At 37.8% G+C, this 22,632-nt stretch overlaps 1 protein-coding gene across 1 annotated transcript in view; it reads left to right on the forward strand.

The window, feature by feature from the left end:
- Positions 1-19,854, forward strand: part of GBE1 (1,4-alpha-glucan branching enzyme 1) — a 289,971-nt gene extending 270,117 nt beyond the window's left edge. Inside the window, exons 15-16 of the mRNA XM_054046998.1 lie at positions 5,110-5,229; positions 17,753-19,854. Coding sequence (XP_053902973.1) covers positions 5,110-5,229; positions 17,753-17,809 — 177 coding nt within the window. The 3' untranslated portion in view covers positions 17,810-19,854. The remainder of the gene's footprint in view (positions 1-5,109; positions 5,230-17,752) is intronic.
- Positions 19,855-22,632: the final 2,778 nt, after the last annotated feature.

Here is a 22,632-nt window from a genome sequence, read left to right on the forward strand (position 1 = left end):
TAATATTCCTGTTCTGTTACAAATAAATGTTTAGATTTTTACAACACTTACTGGCTGATCCTTCCCCAGATTCTGTGTCCGGGGTAACGGCTGGGGAGGGTTGGTAGGGGATCTCTGTAAGGGTGATGAAGAGATCCTGGCTGTCGGGGAAATCAGCGTTGTGAGCGCTGTCGACTGCCTCGTCCTCCTCATCTCCTTCCTCATCTTCCCCGTCCGCTAACATGTCCGAGGATCCAGCCGTGGACACTATCCCATCCTCAGAGTCCACGGTCACTGGTGGGGTAGTGGTGGCGGCCGCACCGAGGATGGAATGCAGTGCCTCGTAGAAACGGGATGTCTGGGGATGAGATCCGGAGCGTCCGTTTGCCTCTTTGGTCTTCTGGTAGCCTTGTCTCAGCTCCTTGATTTTCACGCGGCACTGCGTTACATCCCGTCTGTATCCTCTCTCTGCCATGTCTTTAGAGATCTTCTCGTAGATCTTTGCATTCTGTCTTTTGGATCGCAGCTCGGAAAGCACGGACTCATCGCCCCACACAGCGATGAGATCCAAGACTTCCCGATCAGTCCATGCTGGGGCCCTCTTTCTATTCTGAGATTGCACGGCCATCACTGCTGGAGAGCTCTGCATCGTTGCCAGTGCTGCTGAGCTCGCCACGATGTCCAGACAGGAAATGAGATTCAAACTGGCCAGACAGGAAAAGGAATTCAAATTCAAATTTTCCCGGGGCTTTTCCTGTGTGGCAGTTCAGAGCATCCGAGCTCGTACTGCTGTCCAGAGCGTCAACAGAGTGGTGCACTGTGGGATAGCTCCCGGAGCTATTAGCGTCGATTTCCATCCACACCTAGCCTAATTCGACATGGCCATGTCGAATTTAGCGCTACTCTCCTCGTCGGGGAGGAGTACAGAAGTCGAATTAAAGAGACCTCTATGTCGAACTAAATACCTTCGCGGTGTGGACGGGTGCAGGGTTAATTCGATGTAACGGCGCTAACTTCGACATAAACGCCTAGTGTAGACCAGGCCTAAGTGGTGTTTCATGTGTCATTAAGCATGCATAAGATTAAATTTAATTATTTGCATTAAAATATGTATTTCGAAACCTCATAAAAGCATAGTAATTCAGTAATTAACGTGGTAGATAATGACAGCTTTTCCATTCAAGCTCTCTGTATACAAGGGTTCACTGGTTTTGCTGCTTTTCTCAGTTGTATTTGATTTAGGACATTTACAGTCAAGGCATCCAACTGAACAGAAACCAGGCTTTATTTCATAGTCTGGAGACAAGTTAGTATTTCCAACACTTTGTAGCTGAAGCAGAAGAGGCTACAATGCAAAAGCAAATACTTCTGTTACACACTTAATTAAAAGGTATAGCAGTCATTGAAAGTTTTAACAAAGGGAGCGTTCACAAATTTGGATGCTCATCCAGCTCTCCATGAGGTCTAAAGTGGAATGAGAATCTAAAGAAATGTATAGTTTGCTATGATTTTAAAACACATTTGAATCACATTAACGAGAATGTGTATAATTGTATGGATGTTTGTTATGGGATGAGGCGAGAGAGTGGTGGTTACTTGATATCTAAAAGCATTGCTGGAGATATTTTCATACCCTCAGTTAAGAACACGGGATAGTTTTAATGGTAACATAGCCATGAAGATTACATTTGCTGTAAATAGTTTTAAAGGAATCATTAAAGATGGCAAAGCTTTCAACAAGATCGATAAATTATTAAATGTAATGTATACTGTAGATCATAGAAGCAAAGAGTGAAATGCTTGAGGGAGACATTCCTCCGCCATGTTCATAAAATATACAGTGGCATAGCAGCAGCCTTTGCCGAGGCTAAGCTTGGAAAGGTACCAGAGAGAGCCACTAGAAGTTGTAGTTTATGGTTATTTATGTGGTTCATGACAACAAACAAGGGGTAATTTGGACATATTTATAAAATAAAGGGGCAGATATATTTGTGCAAGTGTACAATTGTAACTTAAGGCTTTGTGGATCGAAGCTGGCAATAAAGTCCCATTTAACTAACATTCCAAAAAAAAGAAGAGATTTTGTTAGGGCCTGCTCTGATAGCCAATGTTCTCTGTTTGTCTTAGCTGGTTAAACTTTCTAGAAAACACACAGTGGCTTAGCAATCTCTGGCTCACTCCAGTGATTGCCTTCCCCACAGGAAATACTGTTCATGGAGGTCATTGGTGTCCCTAATTAAAAGCTTAATTGCTTTTGACATTTTATAGACTTTCTGCTAAAGATCATTCTTCTTTCCAAAGAAATCACTGTAATCACATGGATTGAATGATTGAAATATCTCAAAATAACATTTCATTTACTTTTAGATTGGTCTGCTTTTTGTATTGTCACTTTTTAAGCACTGTCTTTCTTGTTACTAGACACTTAAATTGAGTGGATTGTAACTTTGAAGAAAATTTCTAAGCTTCATCAACTGATATAAAGAGAGTAGTGCAGAAAGATATAAATGATAGCAATTCTCCTAACATCAAAATCCTTGGACTTTGAGCAGGCACTTTATTGAAAGGCTGAGCAAACACAGACGCCTTAGAGCAGTTTAAGAGCCATTGAATGAAAGAGTATGGCTTTACTCTCCTGTAATCCTATTAGTGTAGGCCTCCATTGAAACAAGATTCTTCTATGGTTCAAAATTAAGTGGGTGGATTACAAAACACTGTTTCAGACATGTTCCTATCTGCTGTATGTACTCCAAGACCAAAAAATATTATAGTTTAGCTGAGATTGAAAGTATGTTTCTGTAACTTAAGGGCCAAAAATATTACAGGGATGTTATTTATCCCAAAATGAAACTTTACAAATTCTGGATATTAAAAATTAAGGTTACAGCTAAAAGAAATCCAAACATGGTAAGGTATTGAAACATTAATGCCCGCCGAACCTAAACTCTGTCCAGTAGTGTGTGCAACAACCATATGATTACAATTAAGGCATTTCACTAAATGTGACCTCAGATTATATTAAACTGTGATAGATACACACACACACACACGCACACACAAATCAGTTTAATATAATCTGGGACCACATCCAGTAAAATGCCTTAATTGTAATTGTATGGTTATAGCACACACTACAGGGCAGAGCTAAGGTCATTATATATATTTCTCTGTATAGGCTGTCTGTAAGAGATGCAAATAGTTTTCTCTTCCTTTTTCATCTAGATTCAGCTTTTTATTTTATGCAAATAATCCTGACTCCATATACTACTAAATTCTTTTATATAGCACTCCATACTTTAGTCCATCCCTTAATAATTGTTGTTGTGACGCTGGCAGACCAGGTGCCAGGTCTTGCCAAGGCTGTAAATATCAGCTGGGCACTGACAAATTCATAGTGGGAACCAGACCAGCTTACTTGTACGTTAGTATTATTCAAGATAGGTGTTAGACTTGTAAAAATGTGGTTAGACGCTATAAAACACTTACAAATTGCTGCACGCATTAATCATACTTGGAATGTCTGTATCCCATGCTATAAGGTAATATGTACGTTTTACTTTATAATTGTAAAAATGTCTGCTGTGATCTTGTGAACCCAGGCAGGAGGAGTGGTCCCCCCACACTTTTTCAAGAAAAACTGAACAAACCGTTGTAGAACATCACATTACAAAGACTTGGTTAATGGCCTTCTCACAGCCGTAAGGGTGCTATGTGCAAGAAAGCCAATCCCTTCATCTTGAATGCTGGAAGAAGAAAATAAAACCAGGAAATAAGAAAATTTTTTATTCCTCTTTTGATGTTTGGATTCTCAGAGGACTGGAGCTAGGAAATAAAGCAGAGATTCCCAGGATCAACCTGGGTTAGCCCTAAAAGTCATTCTTTCCTGACAGATTACAACTGCCACCTTTTGGAACCATAGACTATAATTCATTTGTGTATATATGCTGCCTGCTTTAACCTTTAAATAACTCTTTCATTTCTTTTTCCTAGTTAATCAATCCTTAGTTAGTTTGCTATAGGATTGGCTACAAGCATTGTCTTTGGTATGATATCTGAGGTACAAATTGATCAGGGGTAAGTCTCTTAGGACTGGAAGCAACTTGATTTTTTTTTGATCTTTAGTGTATGGCAACCAACTATCACTGAGTCCAGCTTTCCCGAGTGGCAAGATAGACAGACTGGACTGCCCAATGGGACTGTATGTAATTCCATGATAAGACTGTTATAGTGTTTCAGTTCACTTTTTTTTTTTTTTTTAACCAGATTGATGAAATCTAATTATAGAACATACAACCAGTTTGGGGTTTCTGCCCTGCTTTTTGATAGTCTGCCCTGAGGCTGGCACTCATGGTTGTGAATTACTCCAAAGAGGGTGACAATTATATCGTGGTAATAAATTATATCCTTGGATTTGTATAATTGTGGCCAGACACACTATGTTTTAAAAAAATGTTTTCCGTTAACAATATATGTATTTGTCCCCCAAATAAAAAGAAATAGGCTTCTGTACTGTATCTCCAGACAGAGTTGTATTAATTAACTTTGTACCAGTTTATTTAGACTAAAACTATGTATTTTCATCACTATCAGATTAAATCACCTAATCCAAGACTCACTGAACCCAATTTAAAGATGACAATATACCACTAAATCACAGTAGCCTATGATATTTGGTTATTTATCACTGTCAAGGTACTTTAAGAAATATTGGTTTTAATCCAATTCCCTTTTTGTTCATTGTTTGTTCCCTTGCATGATTGGTGTAGTCAATCATAGATATCTGCCTAAACTAAAGTATTTAAAAATATCTGTTATATATATCACTGACAGGAAATTGCAAAGGACAGCAGATCACATTTGTCTTTCCTAAGAATCTGTCATAAGATGGACATTTCAGTAAATAGGAAAAAGAAATGCTATAACTTAGTGTATAAGAAAACACTAAGATACAAGTGTGGAGTTTCTGTAGTTGACCATGTATCTCTTCCCATCCTCCCCAACCCTCTTCCTCCTCTTGAATGGTTTAATGTGGTTTGTTTTTTTTTTAAATGTTGGAATATATTGATGTGCAATGCCAAACAGCATTTTTCTACATTTAACAACAGTGATAGTTCCTTAATAAATTGTTTTAAGTATAAAATTGCGTTGGATTCTGATGCACCAGAATATGGAGGACATCAGAGACTGGACCACAATACAGATTACTTCACTGAACAATATTCACATAATTTTCGATCTAATTCTCTTTTGGTAAGTAAAAGTTTTCATTCTGTTTTAATTATGTAACTTATTTCTCAAGCAATTTTGATATATTTGGAGTCAACAACAAACAACTGTAGGTAGATTGAAATTTTTGTTTGTCTGTCTGTTGGTGTTTTTTTTGAGGGAGGATATTGAAATCTTCCAAAATCAGTGTTTGCATGAAAGCAATAGATTAAGTTAAAGACCATTAGTGATGGGTATGATTTGTTTTGATTTTCTCTTTGCAATTCCACTTAAATTTGCTTGCACCTTCCTAGGACAAAATTATTGTTATATTCAAATATTCTTTGCATAGAAAGATGCATGAAACTATTTTAATGTGAATTTGAGTTATCACTGTGATAATCACCATATTCATTTGCTTCATTTTCATGTATGAGTAACCTTGCATGCTTACCTTGTCATTAGAGCTGGGTAGACACTCTCATTGCTGCTTCCCAACCACCACCACCCTCCACAAATTTGGATATGGGCAAGTCATGTGTTTGCAAGAGGGTTCTACTTCCTTAGCTGGCAGAAAAAACTATGTACGGTAGAATGGACATCATACATTCCCACAAAATGATTTGAGGGGGCTCCAGCTCTAGGCTGAAATAAGGGTTCCACACACTGCCACAGATAGGGTCAGGTATATATTATAATTTCTTTGGACCAAAACCTTGTATAATTCTTCTGTTAGAAGCTGCCTTTCACCTTAGCAGAATATTTATTTTGAAAGCACAATCACTAGCCATATATACAACTGGAGATGGTTTTGCCTTTTTTCCATTCTGAGATTTTTGTTCCATCTACTAATGATGCCTGACTGTGTATACAATATATTGTATAACCATTTTCTCCTCTTGAATGGCATATGTGAAGTGACTTGGTTGTCTTAGCCAAGTTTCTACTGGATAAGTATCTACATTACAAAAAACTACAAATACAGCTGACACCCTTGTTCAGTCTTAGTAGAAACTAAGATTTGAAAAGGCATGGATATTATTACACTAACCGTTGGAAGTGAGCCATGTGATTCAGGACTGAGCCACATTGGTTTGTCAGCATGAGGAAGTTTGTACTATATCTCTCTGTACTAGATTACACTGTATCATGTGAGTGCCAGTACTGTTTCTGCTGTGCCATACCCCTTCTGAGGTTAAATGGAGGACTTCGGTTCCCAGGGCTGCCCCCATCACCTTTTTTTTTTATTATTATTATTTTTTTTTTTTTTAGCACTAAATTAATTTTGTAAATTGACAATAAAGAGCGTTTCGTTGTTTTTGTGGGAATTATGTGTTTCTCAGTCATTTTCATTGTGGAAAAGTTCTTTTCACTTCATCATGTCTTTCCTCAGAGGATCGTGAAGACTTTTGTCAACATTTATTTAATATCTTAGGCTCACGGTGCCCTTATGGCACAGGTAAGTATTTCTATTGATTTTACTGATAGGGAAACTGAGGCACCAGGAAGTTGTAATTTTTCTCAAGGTTCCTTAACAACACAGAACTCCAGGAATTCTAGCTTCCAGACCTCTAGTTCCAACCCACTGCCGTAACCATTTGTGAACATTAACTCTCTGCTACTAACTTGTTTATAATACTTACAGTTGTTAACCTTAACTTGGAATGTAAATACCATTTTTTAATTCTTATATGAGGAATATGACAAATGCAAAGCAGACATGTCCAGACACGAACTTGAAATATGGGACTTAATAAGAGCATGTAGAAGAAAAGCATGTAAGACATCAAAAGCAGTTAATATTTTCTTTGAGAACAAGCTGTGGCATGGCAATGGCACATCAATATTAGATTCCCAAGAGTGTCAGTCACCTCGCTTTTTTATATCGCCCAGCAATTCAATTCACAGAGCAACTTTGATGGCAACCTTGTAAGAAGCCACCAGTTGGAGGTAAAGTGCCAGTAAAAGGAAGCCAAGTTTAGGAAAGGGACAGAAAAAAACAGGGCAAAATGTTAGTACTTAAAATAGTTGAAGCAGTTTGGTAGCTGGAGCTTTCAATCCTTATTTTAAAATAAAGCCTATATAAATACCAATTTAGATCCCAATCCTTGGATAAACAGTCGTCTTTGGGGGGGCATTATTACAAATTAGTTAATATTTTCAAAGCTGACTAGGTAATTTCACTGTAGAACTCTCATTCAAATTAATCAAAGTTGTACGGCTACCTTCTCCACTTGGTGTTGACATTTTCAACTGTTACTTTTTTACTGTTGGGTAAATCATCTTGTCTTCTCAAGAAGATGCTTGAGGGCTATGGGTTCCTCATGTCAGAAGTTTGAATTCCTCTCCACTACAATAATAAATAATAAAAATAGTAAACAACAATATTATGGTGGCACACAATCTGCACCATAGTTAAGATTGCATCTCAAAGGCTTTGTTTAAATAAAGTGACATGTGAAAGCACTATACAAGAGAATAAAAATATACACAGTATAATAAGACTGTTCCTGGAAATTTAATCTCACATAAACATGGAGGGTTAATTTTGAAGAAAAGAGGATATATAGAGTGTAATTATTCTAAAAATATTATTGAATGAAGGAAATCTTCAAAGTAGTGATAGAAAACGAGCAGGAAGAAAGTGAGACACATTTGGAGGAGAGAGAGAGGTTGAAGATTAAGTTCTGAAGTGTAGGACTCGTACCAGTAAACTTTGACTACAAGTGGGATGATGGTATGTGAAACCAGATACCTGTTCGTAAAAGTCACAGGGAGCAGGTTTGAAAACCATTAAGAGCTTCAAAACAAAAAGAAAAAATAACTCAATCTTTTTCCGTTGTTGATCTATTTAAATATCCTCATTTGCTAATTTTGCCATCTCATTGCTCACTCTTATTTCCCAATCATAAAAAAATACATTAAATACCACTGATCCTACAGAGGAGTCTTGATGGCATCCCACTGGTAACCTTTTGCCATGATGAAAAGTGACCTTTTATTACTACTATTACTACTAGCCAGTTCCTATATGGGACAATACTTTACTTCTCATACCATGACAACTTTCCCTAATAACCTTTGGTGAGGGACTTTGTCATAGCCTTTTGAATGTCTAGGTAAATTATGTTGGTTCACCCTTTCCTTTTAAAATTTGATGAGGAGTGGGGAGCTAATTACAGTGCTTGCTCATTATACTGACAACATCTTACATCTGGTTTCTACTTTCTCAGGTATAGAGCTGGAGAAAAAAAATTTGGTGAACAGTTTATTTGCCTAAAAATACATTTTTCTGTTAAAGCTATTTATTACTTCAAGTCAAATTTGAGAAATAGTTTCAGTCCAATAAAAAAAGAGATTTAAAAAAAATACGGAAATGTTGCGGGGGGGGGGGGGTTACTTTTTCAAAGGGAAATATTTTTACATTTTAATTTGAAACATTTCATTCTGAAGTTTAGTGATATTTGTTTTAAAAAATTCTAAAAGTAAAGAAAACACCCAAAAATGAAACTAAAAAAAAGAGAGAGATTCATTTCAGGTTGAACAAAACATTTTTCTGTTTCTAAAAAATCAGTTGTAGTTCAACCCAAAACAAACAAACTAATAATAAGATTTTTCAGTTAAGCCACCAAACTTAAAAAAACAAGTATTCACTCAGCTCTATAGCTAGTGTTACTTACCTACAGAGGAGAGATGGAAATTACTTGGTGACAGCGCATGTGTGAGAGACTTGGAGTTTCAAATGAAGAAAAGTATAACATATATTCAATAATATGCCAAATCATGCCAACCAAATATCAGAGTGTTTACTCTATTTAAATTCATTGCATTCAGGGCACATTGCTTTTTTTAATGGAGGTTTATGGATGAAAGTAATAAAGGAACAGTGAATCTTGTAGCTGTTTTAAGGGTTTCTTGTACAGTAACAACACTGACAATTGTTCCTGTGAGTCCTTTTACTGAAAATATAAAGCCATTGTCTTTATAGTAATTCTGCTATTCCCAGCTTCAGAGCATCAGCAATGTCCACAGCCACACACACACAAAATTGTTGCTGTCTATTATAACCATATAAATATATGTAGATCTTGCAATATATATTTTACTGATATTTTTGCCCATGCTAACATACTGTACTATAATCCTCTCTATTATAATTGGCCTGCAGCTAAGATGCCTTTATTGATAAGCCACTGGTGAAGTAGAATGGATTTTATAAAAAAGTATAATTATATACCTATCAGTAAAACTTAAACTTAGCTTTCCTTTTGCTTTAGTTGTGTTGAATTAGCTTGAAAAAAGTCAACTTTTTTAAGATAGGGAATTATTCAATTTTCCTTATGCACTTATTCATATAGTCTGTTTCCGATATATAATATTAAAATAATACAACAATTCACAATCGGTTCTATTTAATTTAGGACACTCTCAAAGTAACCCCAAATTATAGTTCTATATTTATATCTATTATTTGGGGTTACTTTGAGAGTGTCCTAAATTAAATAGAACCGACTGTGAATCATTATATTAAGAAAAATCCTTATTGTCGCTTTTCACTTTGGCTCTAACATATAATATTCAGTGCTAGAATTCAATTTTCTGCATTCCTTGTGACAGTTGATAGACTAAAGCATTCTTGTAGAGTGAAATGATCTAAAGCACTTTGTGACCCTTATCTTTGAAAATAGTCATTTGCATAACTTTCATGACAAGGATTTGTGCATTGATTTTTAAGGGCCTGATGTAGTCTTTAGCTGACTGGATTTTTTTATACCATAAAGATTATGTAGAATAAGCTTTGTAGTTAGAAAATTAACTGTTTCTAAAAGAGAAAGGGATAAAATAAAGGTTAGGTCTTTAATACCAGCCAGCTCTTTTGATATTTTTACCTCCTATTGTGTACCTGATGATTAAAGCTTTTTAGTTTCTATTCATACATGTTCTTAGATTATTTGATTTCTAAAGGAAAGAAAACATACAGTGGAATGGCTTCTAAAACACCTGGTACTTTTCCACTAGACTGCATTAGTGTATAATATTCTCTTTAGTTCCACCTCATTCCTTGTTTCCCCTTTTTTCTGTAAACAAAATTATAGAAAAATAGCACAAGAGAAAACAAGAAGAGAAATCATGTGATAGTCTATGCAATAGCTGCAGTTACTTTACATAACTGAGTTGAGACCATTCTGAAAAATGATTTTCTGCATATTCATGCCTTATAGCTGTAATTTAAAAAACAAAAAGTCATTCAAAACTTCATTTTACTTTAAATGTAGCTTTTTAGTCTTACAAAGTCTCTAATATTGGAACCAAACATGTAACAAAACTTAATTTTAAATATATCTGACTTAACACACAAATCATATACAGAAAGCAAAACTATCCAGTATCTTAATCATTGGCTTATTATATCCTCACTGTAATATTAATGCCAATTTAAAAAAAATAGAGAGAGAGAGATGAATTGATTTCCAAGTAAAATCCTTATTTTAATTAAGTTAAGGAAAAGGTAGCACATACAGTGCTGTCAGTCTTCTGCACCCACCAGCTGCAGAACACAGTAGCTGCCTATCAAGTGTTTTTATATAGTGCCCGACACAATAATATCTACCTATGAATTCTAGTCTTTACTATGTCCAGTGCAAAAATGAGCATGAAATAACTTCTCAGATTGGATTTTGAGCCATCAGAATGAGTTGTAGGTTGGTTTCATTGCAGCTCCAGACAATTTTGTTTGGTGTTGGAGGTATTGGCGAATGTTAGCGTTCCTGTTAACAAATATTTACCTAATGGTGAGTCTAGCCTGAGTGATCAGAAAGTGCTGAGTGGGTGCTTGCAAGTTGTAGAAGAGTTTCTGGCTTTCTATATTTGGGGAATACTGTCTGTCAGGGTGTGCTCCCAGATTCCATTCAATGTAGTTGCTCATTTTGCACAAAGCTTCGTAACTATTGCCATTTACTCAAGTTTGTCCCTAAGCAACCGAGTATCTGAAAGGATTTTCATGCAGATTGCTTTGGTTGGTGCCAACTGTCGTCTGTGTTATTGCACCCTTTAAGTTGAAGGACAGTAATGTGAACCCAATGTGAGGGGGGCATTTAGGAAGTTTTCCTATATATTGGCTATGGTAAGCTTTTGTTTCTTGATGCCATCCAGATTATGAAAGCAACAAACCTAGGGAATAGCATATGACCAACAAGAACAGAATATCTGCATCCCTTGCCAATACCAAAAACATTTGTACATTTGTGTGTTCCTCTACCCTCTATGTGTTATTGTGAGACCATTTGCATCAATGAAACGTGCTTATGGACCCTCGTGAACCTAGATGCAAATCTGCTTAATAATTATACTAACTGTTTAATGTCTTTTATTACACTAGTGGCCAGTCTGTATTGGGGTTGCATTGTCATAGATACTATACAAATATGTACAAAGAAATAGTCCTAAAGAGCTTTATAGTCTAAAAAGACAAGTAATATACAAATGTTTTTGAAGATAAATCAAATATATAAAAATTACAAATTGTTGTTATTATAAAGAACCTAGCATCCCTATATATCTTAAGGCTTGTCTACATGGGGACACTCGGGCAAATTAATCCAAATGTACTTTTCAAATAGATTAAGGAAACCTCATTTAAATGCTTGTGTGGAGGCTCTTATTCAGAATTAAAGGGGCCTTAATTTGGTTTAGTACAATTTAGTGAAAAGCACCTTAATTCACTGAATTAAGATAAACCGAATTAAGGCCACTTCAGTTCTAAATAAGATCATCCATAGAGGGGTTTAGCGTGGTTTAAGTAATCCACTTTAAACATTAATTTGGATGAATTTTCCTGAGTGTCCCCATGTAGGCAAGCCCTAACATGACTTTCTGCTTTCTCTCACCTTGCTGAGGGTCTTTGTACCTCCGTGATTAATATCCACCTGTCAAAGCCTATATTTCACAGGCCAGTCTGCATGTCTTTGTCCCAGTCAATTTCATTATTGTCCTTTCAATTGGGTATTTTCCTTAATACAACTCTGCCCTCGCATAGTCATTTTCTGTTCTGAAATGTGACTTAGGGACAGAGGTCTAAACCCTTTGCAGCATAGGCTTTCTGGCAGAGGTGAATTTTGAAGGAGAAGAGGATAGTCAGCTTACGGACTAGTTCAGGAAAGGTAATGTGAGAAGCTGACAAACATGCAGAGGAGCTGAAGGGCCAATGTGATGAGACAAGAGCTGACAGAATGGGAAGCAGAGTTATGAAGGACCTTGAAGATGAGGACCAGGAAGATGGAAATTGATCTAGTGTTAGAAGAGGCTACAGTGGGAGGACTCAGAATTGGGTGAAGTGATTAGAACAGGCAAAGAAGATGATCTTAGCAGCCAGTTTTCTGTGAAGAGGAGAGATGATACAGGTGTTTGGGAGGCTGGAGATTACCATAATCCACATAAGAAGTAATGAGGGCATGGATGTGTCCTAAGACTTTTTGGATAGAAAGAAAAGGGTGGATCTTACAAATATAATGGAGAAAGAAGCAGCAACATTTGGACACAGCTTGATTTTGTAAAATGCAAACGAGAGGGAGAAGTCAAAGATGTAAACCTCCTGTTATTGGCTTGAGTGACAGGGAGGATGGTGTAGGTGTTCAATGACAGAATGGGTGGTGTACAGAGTGAGTTGGGAGGGAAAACCAGGAGTTCAGTTTTATCTCTCGTTAACTTCAATGGATGATGAAACATAAAGGAGGAGATTCAAAGACAGGCTCAGATTTGCTATTGGAGGGAAGGGACAGGTCGGGACTGGAGGTAAAGATTGTAGTTGAAACCATGTGAGTGGGTGAAATAACGCAGAGATAGTGTTTAAATGGCGGAGACTGGGCCAATAAGAGCCTTCTGGGACCCCTGCAGAGAATGAAAGAGGGGGAGGAGGATCCACAAAAATTACACCAATCTGATAGCTTAAGAAAGGACACGGGACTTTGAGGGGCATGATCAAGGTCTGTGCTCATGTGTATCTTGAACTCACCTGAAATCTGGATAAGTTTTGGCCAAATGCACAAGCATCAACTTAAATCCACAAACTTTGAGCAGAGACAGGTTGATACAGTTCTTAAGGCCAAGAAGCAACCCCACCACTTGTGCAAATCTATCTTTGTTGTCTTTTGGGAGGAAAGGGTTTGTGTGTTTATCCTGTCCCCTTTCAGCTCCTGCATGCATTCTGGTGGCCACCTCTGGAGAATCTTCCAGGGACCCAGTAGCAACTTGAATATTACAAAGTTATAAGGATGGGACAGTCACAAAGTAGGCTGAGTGCTTTCGAGTCCCTAAGGTCTTCATAGTACTCTCCACTACCCCTTGTTGCAGTAGGAGAGGGGAGATGTTCTCTTTCCCACAGCAGTGGATTCCTAAACAAACAAAGTGAAGCAAGAGCACAAGATAAGCCTTAGTGCACAGTTGCTAGGAAACTTGTTTGCTTGGAGGTTTGGGTATTACAAGTCCACTCAAATGGATCCTGCAAGGCTTAGTTCTTGGAAACACAAACTGGATATTGCAGGGTTTGTTCAGCCCTAATGAGGACACATTTAACACTGTTTAAAACATTTTTGGCATCAGCAAACATAAATTATTCAAGGTAACACCTGATAATGCTCTTATGCTAAAGTACATCTGATACTTTGGCCAGAACATCCTTCTTTGTGTCTTGTATCGCTTAAGACACAGCATCTGATAGATGCTTTTAAAGTGATCTTGATGGTTTAGTCTATATACTCTATTAAACATTTGAATAACATTCCTGTTCTTCATAAGAAATTACAAGTACATGTATTTTGAATAAAGGAATATAAATCCTACAGTGTAAGAGATGCATGCATTTGTCAAACTATCATTGTTTACATATAACCTTCTGCTGTCTCTTGCACACAGTCTAGGTTGGCAATTCACAGCTAAAATATTTTGATACTTATAGTGCCCTTAAGAAGATGAAAATTGAAAATGAAAAACCCTAAACACCACATTTTAGAAAATAGTGTGTGCGCATGCAAAGTACATTTTTGAACTCCAAAAAGTGGGCATGGGGCCATACAGAGAGAAATAAAGACCTGGTCCTCTGCAAAAGAGCTTCCAGTCTAAATTGCATAGGACACCAAGTGTTAGTAATAAAAGAAAAGGAAGGCCTTTGGCTAGCTTCTCTTTTGAGTTTGCCCAGGAATGGAAGGTTTGATACTAGGTGGTAACTAATTAGGCCCTGTACAGCAAGAGTGGGTTTAATCAGCATTGGACTATTCTATTCTAATTAGGTTCTTATACAGCCCTCATCACCATAGTATCCAGTCAGACTATTGCAAGTTTTAAAGAGGGAAAGGAAGATTCCTTCACTGAATGAAAATCTACTTCCCTAAAAATATTTTGTTTAAATGCATAGATTTTATATTGGTTACCTGGGAGGGTTTGAAGATAGTTAACAAACATGCGTTTTCTGAAGATATAGGGCCTGATTCACATCTCTGTTACAGCCCCCTGTAAAATCATTTTACACCACCAGAGTTTTGCTAAGTCACTATTATCATGCCCTAAAGGGACAGCTGAGGATTTCCCTGGCACTGGGGAATCCTCCAGTGGCATAAAGACAGCCTTACAGTATCCACTTCCCTGCTCAGGCATAGAATACATGGTAAAGGCTAGAAATGGGGGAGTTGAAACGTAATATACTAATCCACAAGGCAAAATGATCACTAGGGAATCATTCTAGCAAGGATAAGTTAGAACATCCAAGTGGTTGCACATACGTGCACCAGGGGGCAGTTAGTGATGTGAAAGGGTGACTTCGGCAAACTCATCTTTTTCCTTCTCCTTCCTCACCCCTGCACTGAGCACAATCTGCACTGAACTCTATGCTAAATGCCCACTGACATTAGATAACTCAGGCTCATTGGTTGCAAACCCACAGTAGAAACTATTTCCTTTATTTTCTTTTGCTAATATGCTCTTCTCTTGTTGGCTTTTATAGTGTAACTCATCTGGAAGGCATTTGATACTACAAGAGTTTTGTAGCCATCAAATAGTTGTAATTGTATTGTCGGGTTTCTATGTATCTATATTAGTTGAACATTATGACTTCCACCTGGCTGGACACATTGAGTTTTTGTTAGGCTAATAAATATTTCACTCAGAAATTGATTGCTATAAGAGCAACGTCACTGAATTTTAAACACATGGCTTCAGGAGGTCAGTCATGTGCTTTGTGTTTCATTATAGTGTGTGTAATATGGTGGCCATTAAAAAGTCAGTGTGTGCCAGCAGTTGCCGTACAGTAGTCTCTGGAATAGCATAATTTCCCTTATAATTCTTATAAGAGCTCTCAAATACCTATGTATACCAGTTTGGAGGGGGAAAAGTCTTCTGAATAACTTCTACTGTAGCACTATAAGGAATCTTGATCTAGATTCATATTTGTCGTAGTTGCTCTCAACTGTTTTACTGCTCTTTAACATTTTATTTAACACCTGATGGGTGCTACATAACCTGTGTGAAATCCATTGGTGTGATGGTAATTTTCAGTGAATAGGTGCTCGCATATTTGTCACTGCTTTGATTCAGGAAAGAGGCTGAATTGTGAAAAAGCATGGAGACGGTAACTAGAAATAATTCCTGTAAGTCAGGAGTCGGACATATGGACAGGGCAGAATTGACGTACAGCAGGGCTCATTGAGCTCAGGGCCGGCTCCAGGGTTTTGGCCACCCCAAGCAGCCAAAATAAACAAACAAACAAAAGCTGGGATTGCGATCTGCGGCAGCAATTCGGACGGGAGGTCCTTCACTCCCAGGCAGAGTGAGGGACCGTCCGCCGAATTGCCGCCGAATACCTGGACCTGCCGCCCCTCTCCGGAGTGGCCGCCCCAAGCACCTACTTGAGAAGCTGGTGCCTGGAGCCGACCCTGGGGATAAATGGAAGACTTGTGCCATATATAGAGAGTTCGGAACCATTTCCCAACCACAAAAACGGCTTTTGAAAACGTGTTTAAAATTCTGGTTTGTAAGAAAATGCAGTGGTGCCACATTGGGCTAGCTCCTCAACTGGAGTTAATTGACATAATTCCATTGATATCATCAGAGCTATGCCAGTTTACTTCAGCTGAACACATGGCCTATAATATTTTTAATGACGTGTTCCTAACTTGGACACCAACCAGAGCAATCATTATTCCCTTTGTCAAACTTCATTTTTGTAGTTGTAGCTGTAGTAACTTTTCACATCTGTGGAGTCATTTTTATTGGAAAAGAAATTGGAAACTCCCTCTCTGATTTAAATCTACATAATGAATTTCTCTGTAAATCCATAACTTCCAAACCTTATTCTGTGAGCTAGTTGACTTAAACCAACTTTATTTGGTATTTCCTCTTCTCCTGAATAGATTTGTAGGAGTTATTTATCAATGAAACCTTATGGGATATCACCGTGTTTACTAGTGACCCCAGTTGAGATGCATTGGACATGCTACGGTCTGGTTCGATGAAGATCAGTTGTTCTTTTTTTCCTCTCTCTTTTTCCTAAAGCTGTTTGCTTTTCGGCCTTTCATTCCAGTTGCAAACTATGAAAGCCTTTCACTACTGTCAGTTAGGCTCTAACTTGGAGATAACGTGGCTGAAAATAGCAGAATTTTAAGAATGCCCAGGGAAAGAAAGATGACCTAAACAAGGACATTGTCAAACTGAAACAAATAACCCTCAATCATGTGTTAGTTTTTATAATTCCATTTTTAATGAGTTGTTCTGCACATATGAGCAGCTGTATTTGTCAATGGTTAGAGTGCCACATAGTAAAATATTTGGTAAACAGTACATGCCAAGATGTGTTTTTCCCATTGTGAATCTAATCTGTGCTTAGAAGGAATAAATATAATTGTCACAAATTCTTTTTCATCTTTGAGAAATCTTTTTAAATAATTCAAGTTGTTTATCATAATCCAAAGGTTAAATAAAAACATCATTTGACTAGAAAATCAGAATTTAGCAATGATCAATTGGAATCAATTTCTATGTTCAACATTTTGTTCTATCAGATACTTACGTTCCATAGATGTCAAAATGGTAAAAATGCATTGCTGTGTTATATTTCTTGTATTTACCTGTGTGAAATGACATCACAGACCTTGGGGCAGCTTTAATTCACAACACAATACTGTTCAAAAGCTGTGGTAAGAGTTTGTAATTTATCACTGTGCAGTCTATCGACCTAGATGTCCTCAAATTTCTTAACTTGGCAATTGTAAATCAAATGGAGCCCTCTAGTGGTAATTGCATAAAAATATCACCCTATGGCTGATCATAAGTAAGGGGGGAAATCCTTCAATGAGGGTCTGATTAAGATTGCCTTGCATGACTCTGACATAGGAGAGTGGGCAATCAAATTACACTTTAAATGTGATTCATAGTAATTACAACATTTCAAAAATGTTTGGTAAGTTTTAATGACCTGAAATGTTTCACTCTCAAATGCATGTTTATGTAGTGATTTATACAGCCCCAATGAAAAATCATGTCAAGTGTGATTCATGTTCTGTTGTTGTTGTTCTTTTATTAGGCGTACATTCCAAGCAGAGTGGCGATTGTGCTCCAGAATATGGATATCCCGAACTGAAGAACTACATAACCATCACTGCAGAAGCAAAATGTGGAGAAGAAATATTGTACCAACACTCAACATCACAGAATTCACACTATGGCTGCTTTTTGAAACTAAACATAGTAATATTAGGTCACTGAAATGTAGGATTAATATTTACATATAATTATAGTGCTCTCAAGTTGCTAAAATCTAATTCAAAGAGACAACATGTGAAGGAAATAGAAAGAAAAATGCATCTTTGCATTTTTGATGTTACAGCATTACATTTTAAAACATTTCAGAGCAGCTGGCTTTCTCAATTAAACTGTCATTTCCAGTGTCTTATCAGGAACAATGTTGTACCGAAAGTGTTCTTGCTCTGATTTCAGCAATTTCTTTGAATCCTTTTTTATCATTTTGGTATTGAATTCAAATATCCATTAAAGATCATTGTCTCCTGTTAGGATAAAGAGAAAAACAGTATGTTGAAGTAAAACATAAATAATCTGACAAAAGGCAGCCTTCTGTGTTTGAGGGATCCCATTCTGCAGCAAATTCCAAGATACATCTAGGATGTGCAGTTTTTCCAATCAAGAATACTGTCCTCTGCCATTTTTATTTAATGAAAATTTCACAGTAAAATCTTAAAAGCTAGTGGATAAACGAGGACACATCACTTGGGTTCTAGTCATGGCTCTCTGTCACTTATCTGTTCTGTGATCTTGGGCAAGTCATTTCACTCTCTGTTCCTCAGGTTCCATATCTGAAAAATGGGGCTTATGATACTTGCCTACCTTTTTACAAAGCATTTTGAGGTGAGAAGTGGTCTGAGAGAGCAAAGTACTATTACATTTACTGAAATGGTACAATAAGTGAAACTATTTTAAAACCAACATTTATTCTTTTACATACTCTCTCATAAATCTAAGGACCCTGTAGCCACTGGTTTTACTGCTTCCTAAAGCTGCCATTTAACTTGGAGCACTTGTAATGTTGATCTTGCATTTTTATAATTTAAAAAATATTTTGCTTACCAGGAAAGAAACAGTATTAGAAATATAGAAATATGTTGTTCAAACCAAGCTTTTTGATACGTTCAAGCTAGTAAATGGTTTGGAGTGCTGGCTGAAATTGTTGTCTACGTGAATTCTTTACAAGAAATCCAGCATAGTAAAGAATAAGATTCTGTATATTCAAATTGTATCGGCAGAGTATTCATTTTAACTCTGAAAAGGTCATACAGATTTAAAGACAAATGCTTTATTTTGCAACACTAATTTAAAAACATGTTGACCTACATATTTGTATATGCTCCAAAATGAGGTTTTATTTTGCTTTACAATCTATTTTGATTTACAGTTCCAAGTTTTCTAATTCAGAAATATTCAACAGAGAAAATGTCCCCAAGAGAGTTTATTAATTCATAGTTCTATACATCAGTCATCTTCTATGTAAGCTTTGTCTTCTAAATGGCTGAACATTTATGCCCACACTGACAAAAACCTTGCATGTTTTTTATTATACTTACTAGAACTTTAACTTGGAAATATTTCAAAAACAAAAGAATGAGTGGGACAGCATAATATAACATGATGGGAAACCAGTCTTTTGATGATTTCACATTAAAAGGGGTTCATGAACATCCCAACTCTTACTGTATTCTGTGCAACAGATATATGAAAGACAAATACCATATGCAACAGTGCTATGTAATGTCACAGCTCCTTTCCCTCCCTTAATTCATTGTGCATTAATGAGCTATAAATGCATTCCCGTACACTTATGCTTAAAAAAGTAAACTGAAGTGTTTTAATAACTGGAACCAATTATTGTTTCCAAAGTTGTAAACTTTGTAGTGAAATAACAAGCAATGTAATTATCTGCTATATTTACGTTAAATTGATCTGCTAATATAGCCTGTAGATTTTACTGGCACATGTTCCAGCGTTCCAAAATGTATTGCAAGGCAATTGCCTTTGTCAAACTATTGTGCAAGAGAAGCAATAAATGTGTGATGTGAAGTAGAAACTGTAAAATTACATGCAAATAAACTGTGAGAAGGGTAAAACATAAATGCATATGTGGTTTTCTTCACTCATAAAAAATGTGTAATAGTCTAATACTGGAGGCTAACACTAGATATTATTGGTAGGGTTTGAAATCAGGAATTTGCCTCAAGCACTCAGAAGCAATCTAGTGGTTTGCTGCTCAAGAATGATATGTTGTTCATTTTACATACTGAATACTTACAAAAGATTATATTTAAAAACAATTAAAAGATGATTAAGGTTAAAAAGTCAGGCACTTAAGTTAGGAAATGCCAGAATGCAATCTTAATTTGACCTTCATGTATGTATGCATTACAATACAGTCTTGAATGACATGATCACATACTATTTTTTTCCATAGGATGCCTGTCTCATTAGTTGCACAGGATGAATCTGCTCTGGGGATGAATCAGGGTTGTGTTATGAAGAAGGCTGCTGTCTATAGGACCCCTGCCTCATTGGTTTAAGACATTGGAAGATGTATAGTGAATGAGGAGGAGGATTGCAGGAAGTGAAAGGATGGTCTCTGGTAGTTAAAGAGAGGAGGTGGGTGAGGTAATGTGTTCTATTGAACCAACAGAATGTCCGCCTAGAGAACTAGATTCTGTCCCTGCCTGGGCCACAGGGTTCCTATGTGATACTGGGCAAGTCATTTAAACCAAGTGGCCACTGCATTCCTCACTTTCATGGTATCCAGCTTGTGACAGCTGAGGTATGATTTTGCAAAAGTGATGAGCACTTGCAGCTGAGGACAATGTTAGCTGTGCTCTGAATATATAAAGTGCTATCTAATGCGAAGTATTCATAAAAGTCAGGCCCTAGGCTTCTCAGAATGGGCATGCAATATTAGTTGATACATTTGACAGTTTTGTCTTCAATCTCAGTGCTTCAGTTTCCCAGTGAAAAATCAGAATAATCTCACCTCACACAGGTGCAATGAAGATATATCCATTAATGTTTATAAAGCATTAAGATATTGTAGTGGGACCACCATGATAAAGTCCATAAGGAAATTAAAAATTATGTATTCAGTGGGTTTGGGAACCATACATTAAATGTTGAGAATAAAAAAAATTGAAAACAGATCTGTTCAGTGAGTACTGTCCATCCTGTACACTGAATGGGGCAGCAGTCATGAGAAAAAAATAGTATGTGATCATATAATTGGACTGTATTATAAAGCATATTCACAGAGGGGTCAAACTAAGGTTGCACAGGCAGGCAACCTTAATTCTGGTGCTTACTAAATTTCAAGTGCTTGACTTTGCATCCTAAGTGTTCATTTACTTTATTTTTTAATGTATTTTTTAAAGTTTTAAAAACTTTAAAAATGATAATAAAAAAAATCATATGGAACCATATTGATCCCACCACCACCATTCCCAATTTGTCATCAGCAGGTCTTGCAAGTTTAGATCCATGGCATAGTCCGCTACCATTTGAAATAACAGACAAACCAGTAGCTGTAGAAGTCTGTTATCTTCTGTATGGACCAGCAACTATCTGAGGTGGAGACTCACTTGCCAGTGAGTTCCAGAGGAATTCACTAGACAGCGAAGGAATGCTGACTCATGATTATAGGGTTGAATTCCAGATTCTGTGGGGGAGTGTTTTCTCATGGTTAAACTCTTCTGGCCTTAGCCCTACCCTTATCCTCTTCAGCTCATATCTTTCCCCTTTCTCTGTTCCTGTCCCTGTCCCCCACCCTTGTTCTTATTTTCATCCCTCCTTTGTCTTCTGTCCCCCTTTTGCTTCTACTCCTTCTCTCCCTGTCCTGCCTCTCTTCCCCCTTTGTCATCTGTTCCTCACTCCTGCATTCAAGATGGGCTGTTCCATCCTCCTCTGTGCTGCCTGGGTATCTGAAGGGATACCATTGAGAGCACAGCAGAGACAGGCTTCCTGCTGTCGGTTCCTGTATCCTTCACGACAGTGACCTCCTGCAGTCCTGGGATGGAGTGTGCTCAGTTGCTTTGTGAGAGCAGTGAACTTGCAGTCTGTTCAGCACATAGAAGCTCTGAAGGGATGGAACATGATCAGTGCAGATGGTATTTAGTTTGTTTACCTGCAGCGTCCGTGGGTTCGGCCGATCGCAGCTCCCACTGGCTGCGGTTCGCTGTTCCAGGCCAATTGGGGCTGCGGGAAGCGGCGGCCAGCACATCCCTCGGCCTAGAACGGCGAACTGCAGTCAGTGGGAGCTGCGATCGGCCGAATCTGCAGACGCTGCAGATAAACAAACTGTCCCGGCCCGCCAGCGGATTTCCCTGATGGGCTGCGTGCCAAAGGTTGCTGATCCCTGATGTAGAGTGTTAAGAAAAATGAACTGCAAATGTTATACTGCTGCAAGAGTGTCCTTTTTTTTCCCCCCATGTAGAAATATTTTTATATATCTTATTCCGAAAGGTCCACTTGGATCTCTAGTAGAAAGAAAAACTCGTCCGTGGCTGAGTATTCACTGACCCCCCAAAAGAGTGTTTTTTACCATGGGATAATGAATGTGTTATTCATCCCACTGGAAAAACATAGTGGAGTTTTACTGCCAGGTAAAGTAAGCAATGTCCACCAAAGGGAGGTGGCGTAGTGCTGACTTCATCTAGATACATGGCAATTAGGGTTACCATACGTCCGGATTTTCCCGGACATGTCCGGCTTTTTGGGCTCCAAATCCCCGTCCGGGGGGAAATCTCAAAAAGCCGGACATGTCCGAGAAAATCGGGACATGGGGGTCGGCCGGGCCGGGGGCTCGGGGGCTGGCGGTGCCGGGCCAGAGGCTCGGGGGCCGGCGGTCGGCCGGGCCGGGCTGGGCCGGGG

The sequence above is a fragment of the Malaclemys terrapin genome, chromosome 1, assembly GCF_027887155.1.
Source record: "Malaclemys terrapin pileata isolate rMalTer1 chromosome 1, rMalTer1.hap1, whole genome shotgun sequence".
In the NCBI taxonomy this organism is placed as follows: Eukaryota; Metazoa; Chordata; order Testudines; family Emydidae; genus Malaclemys; species Malaclemys terrapin.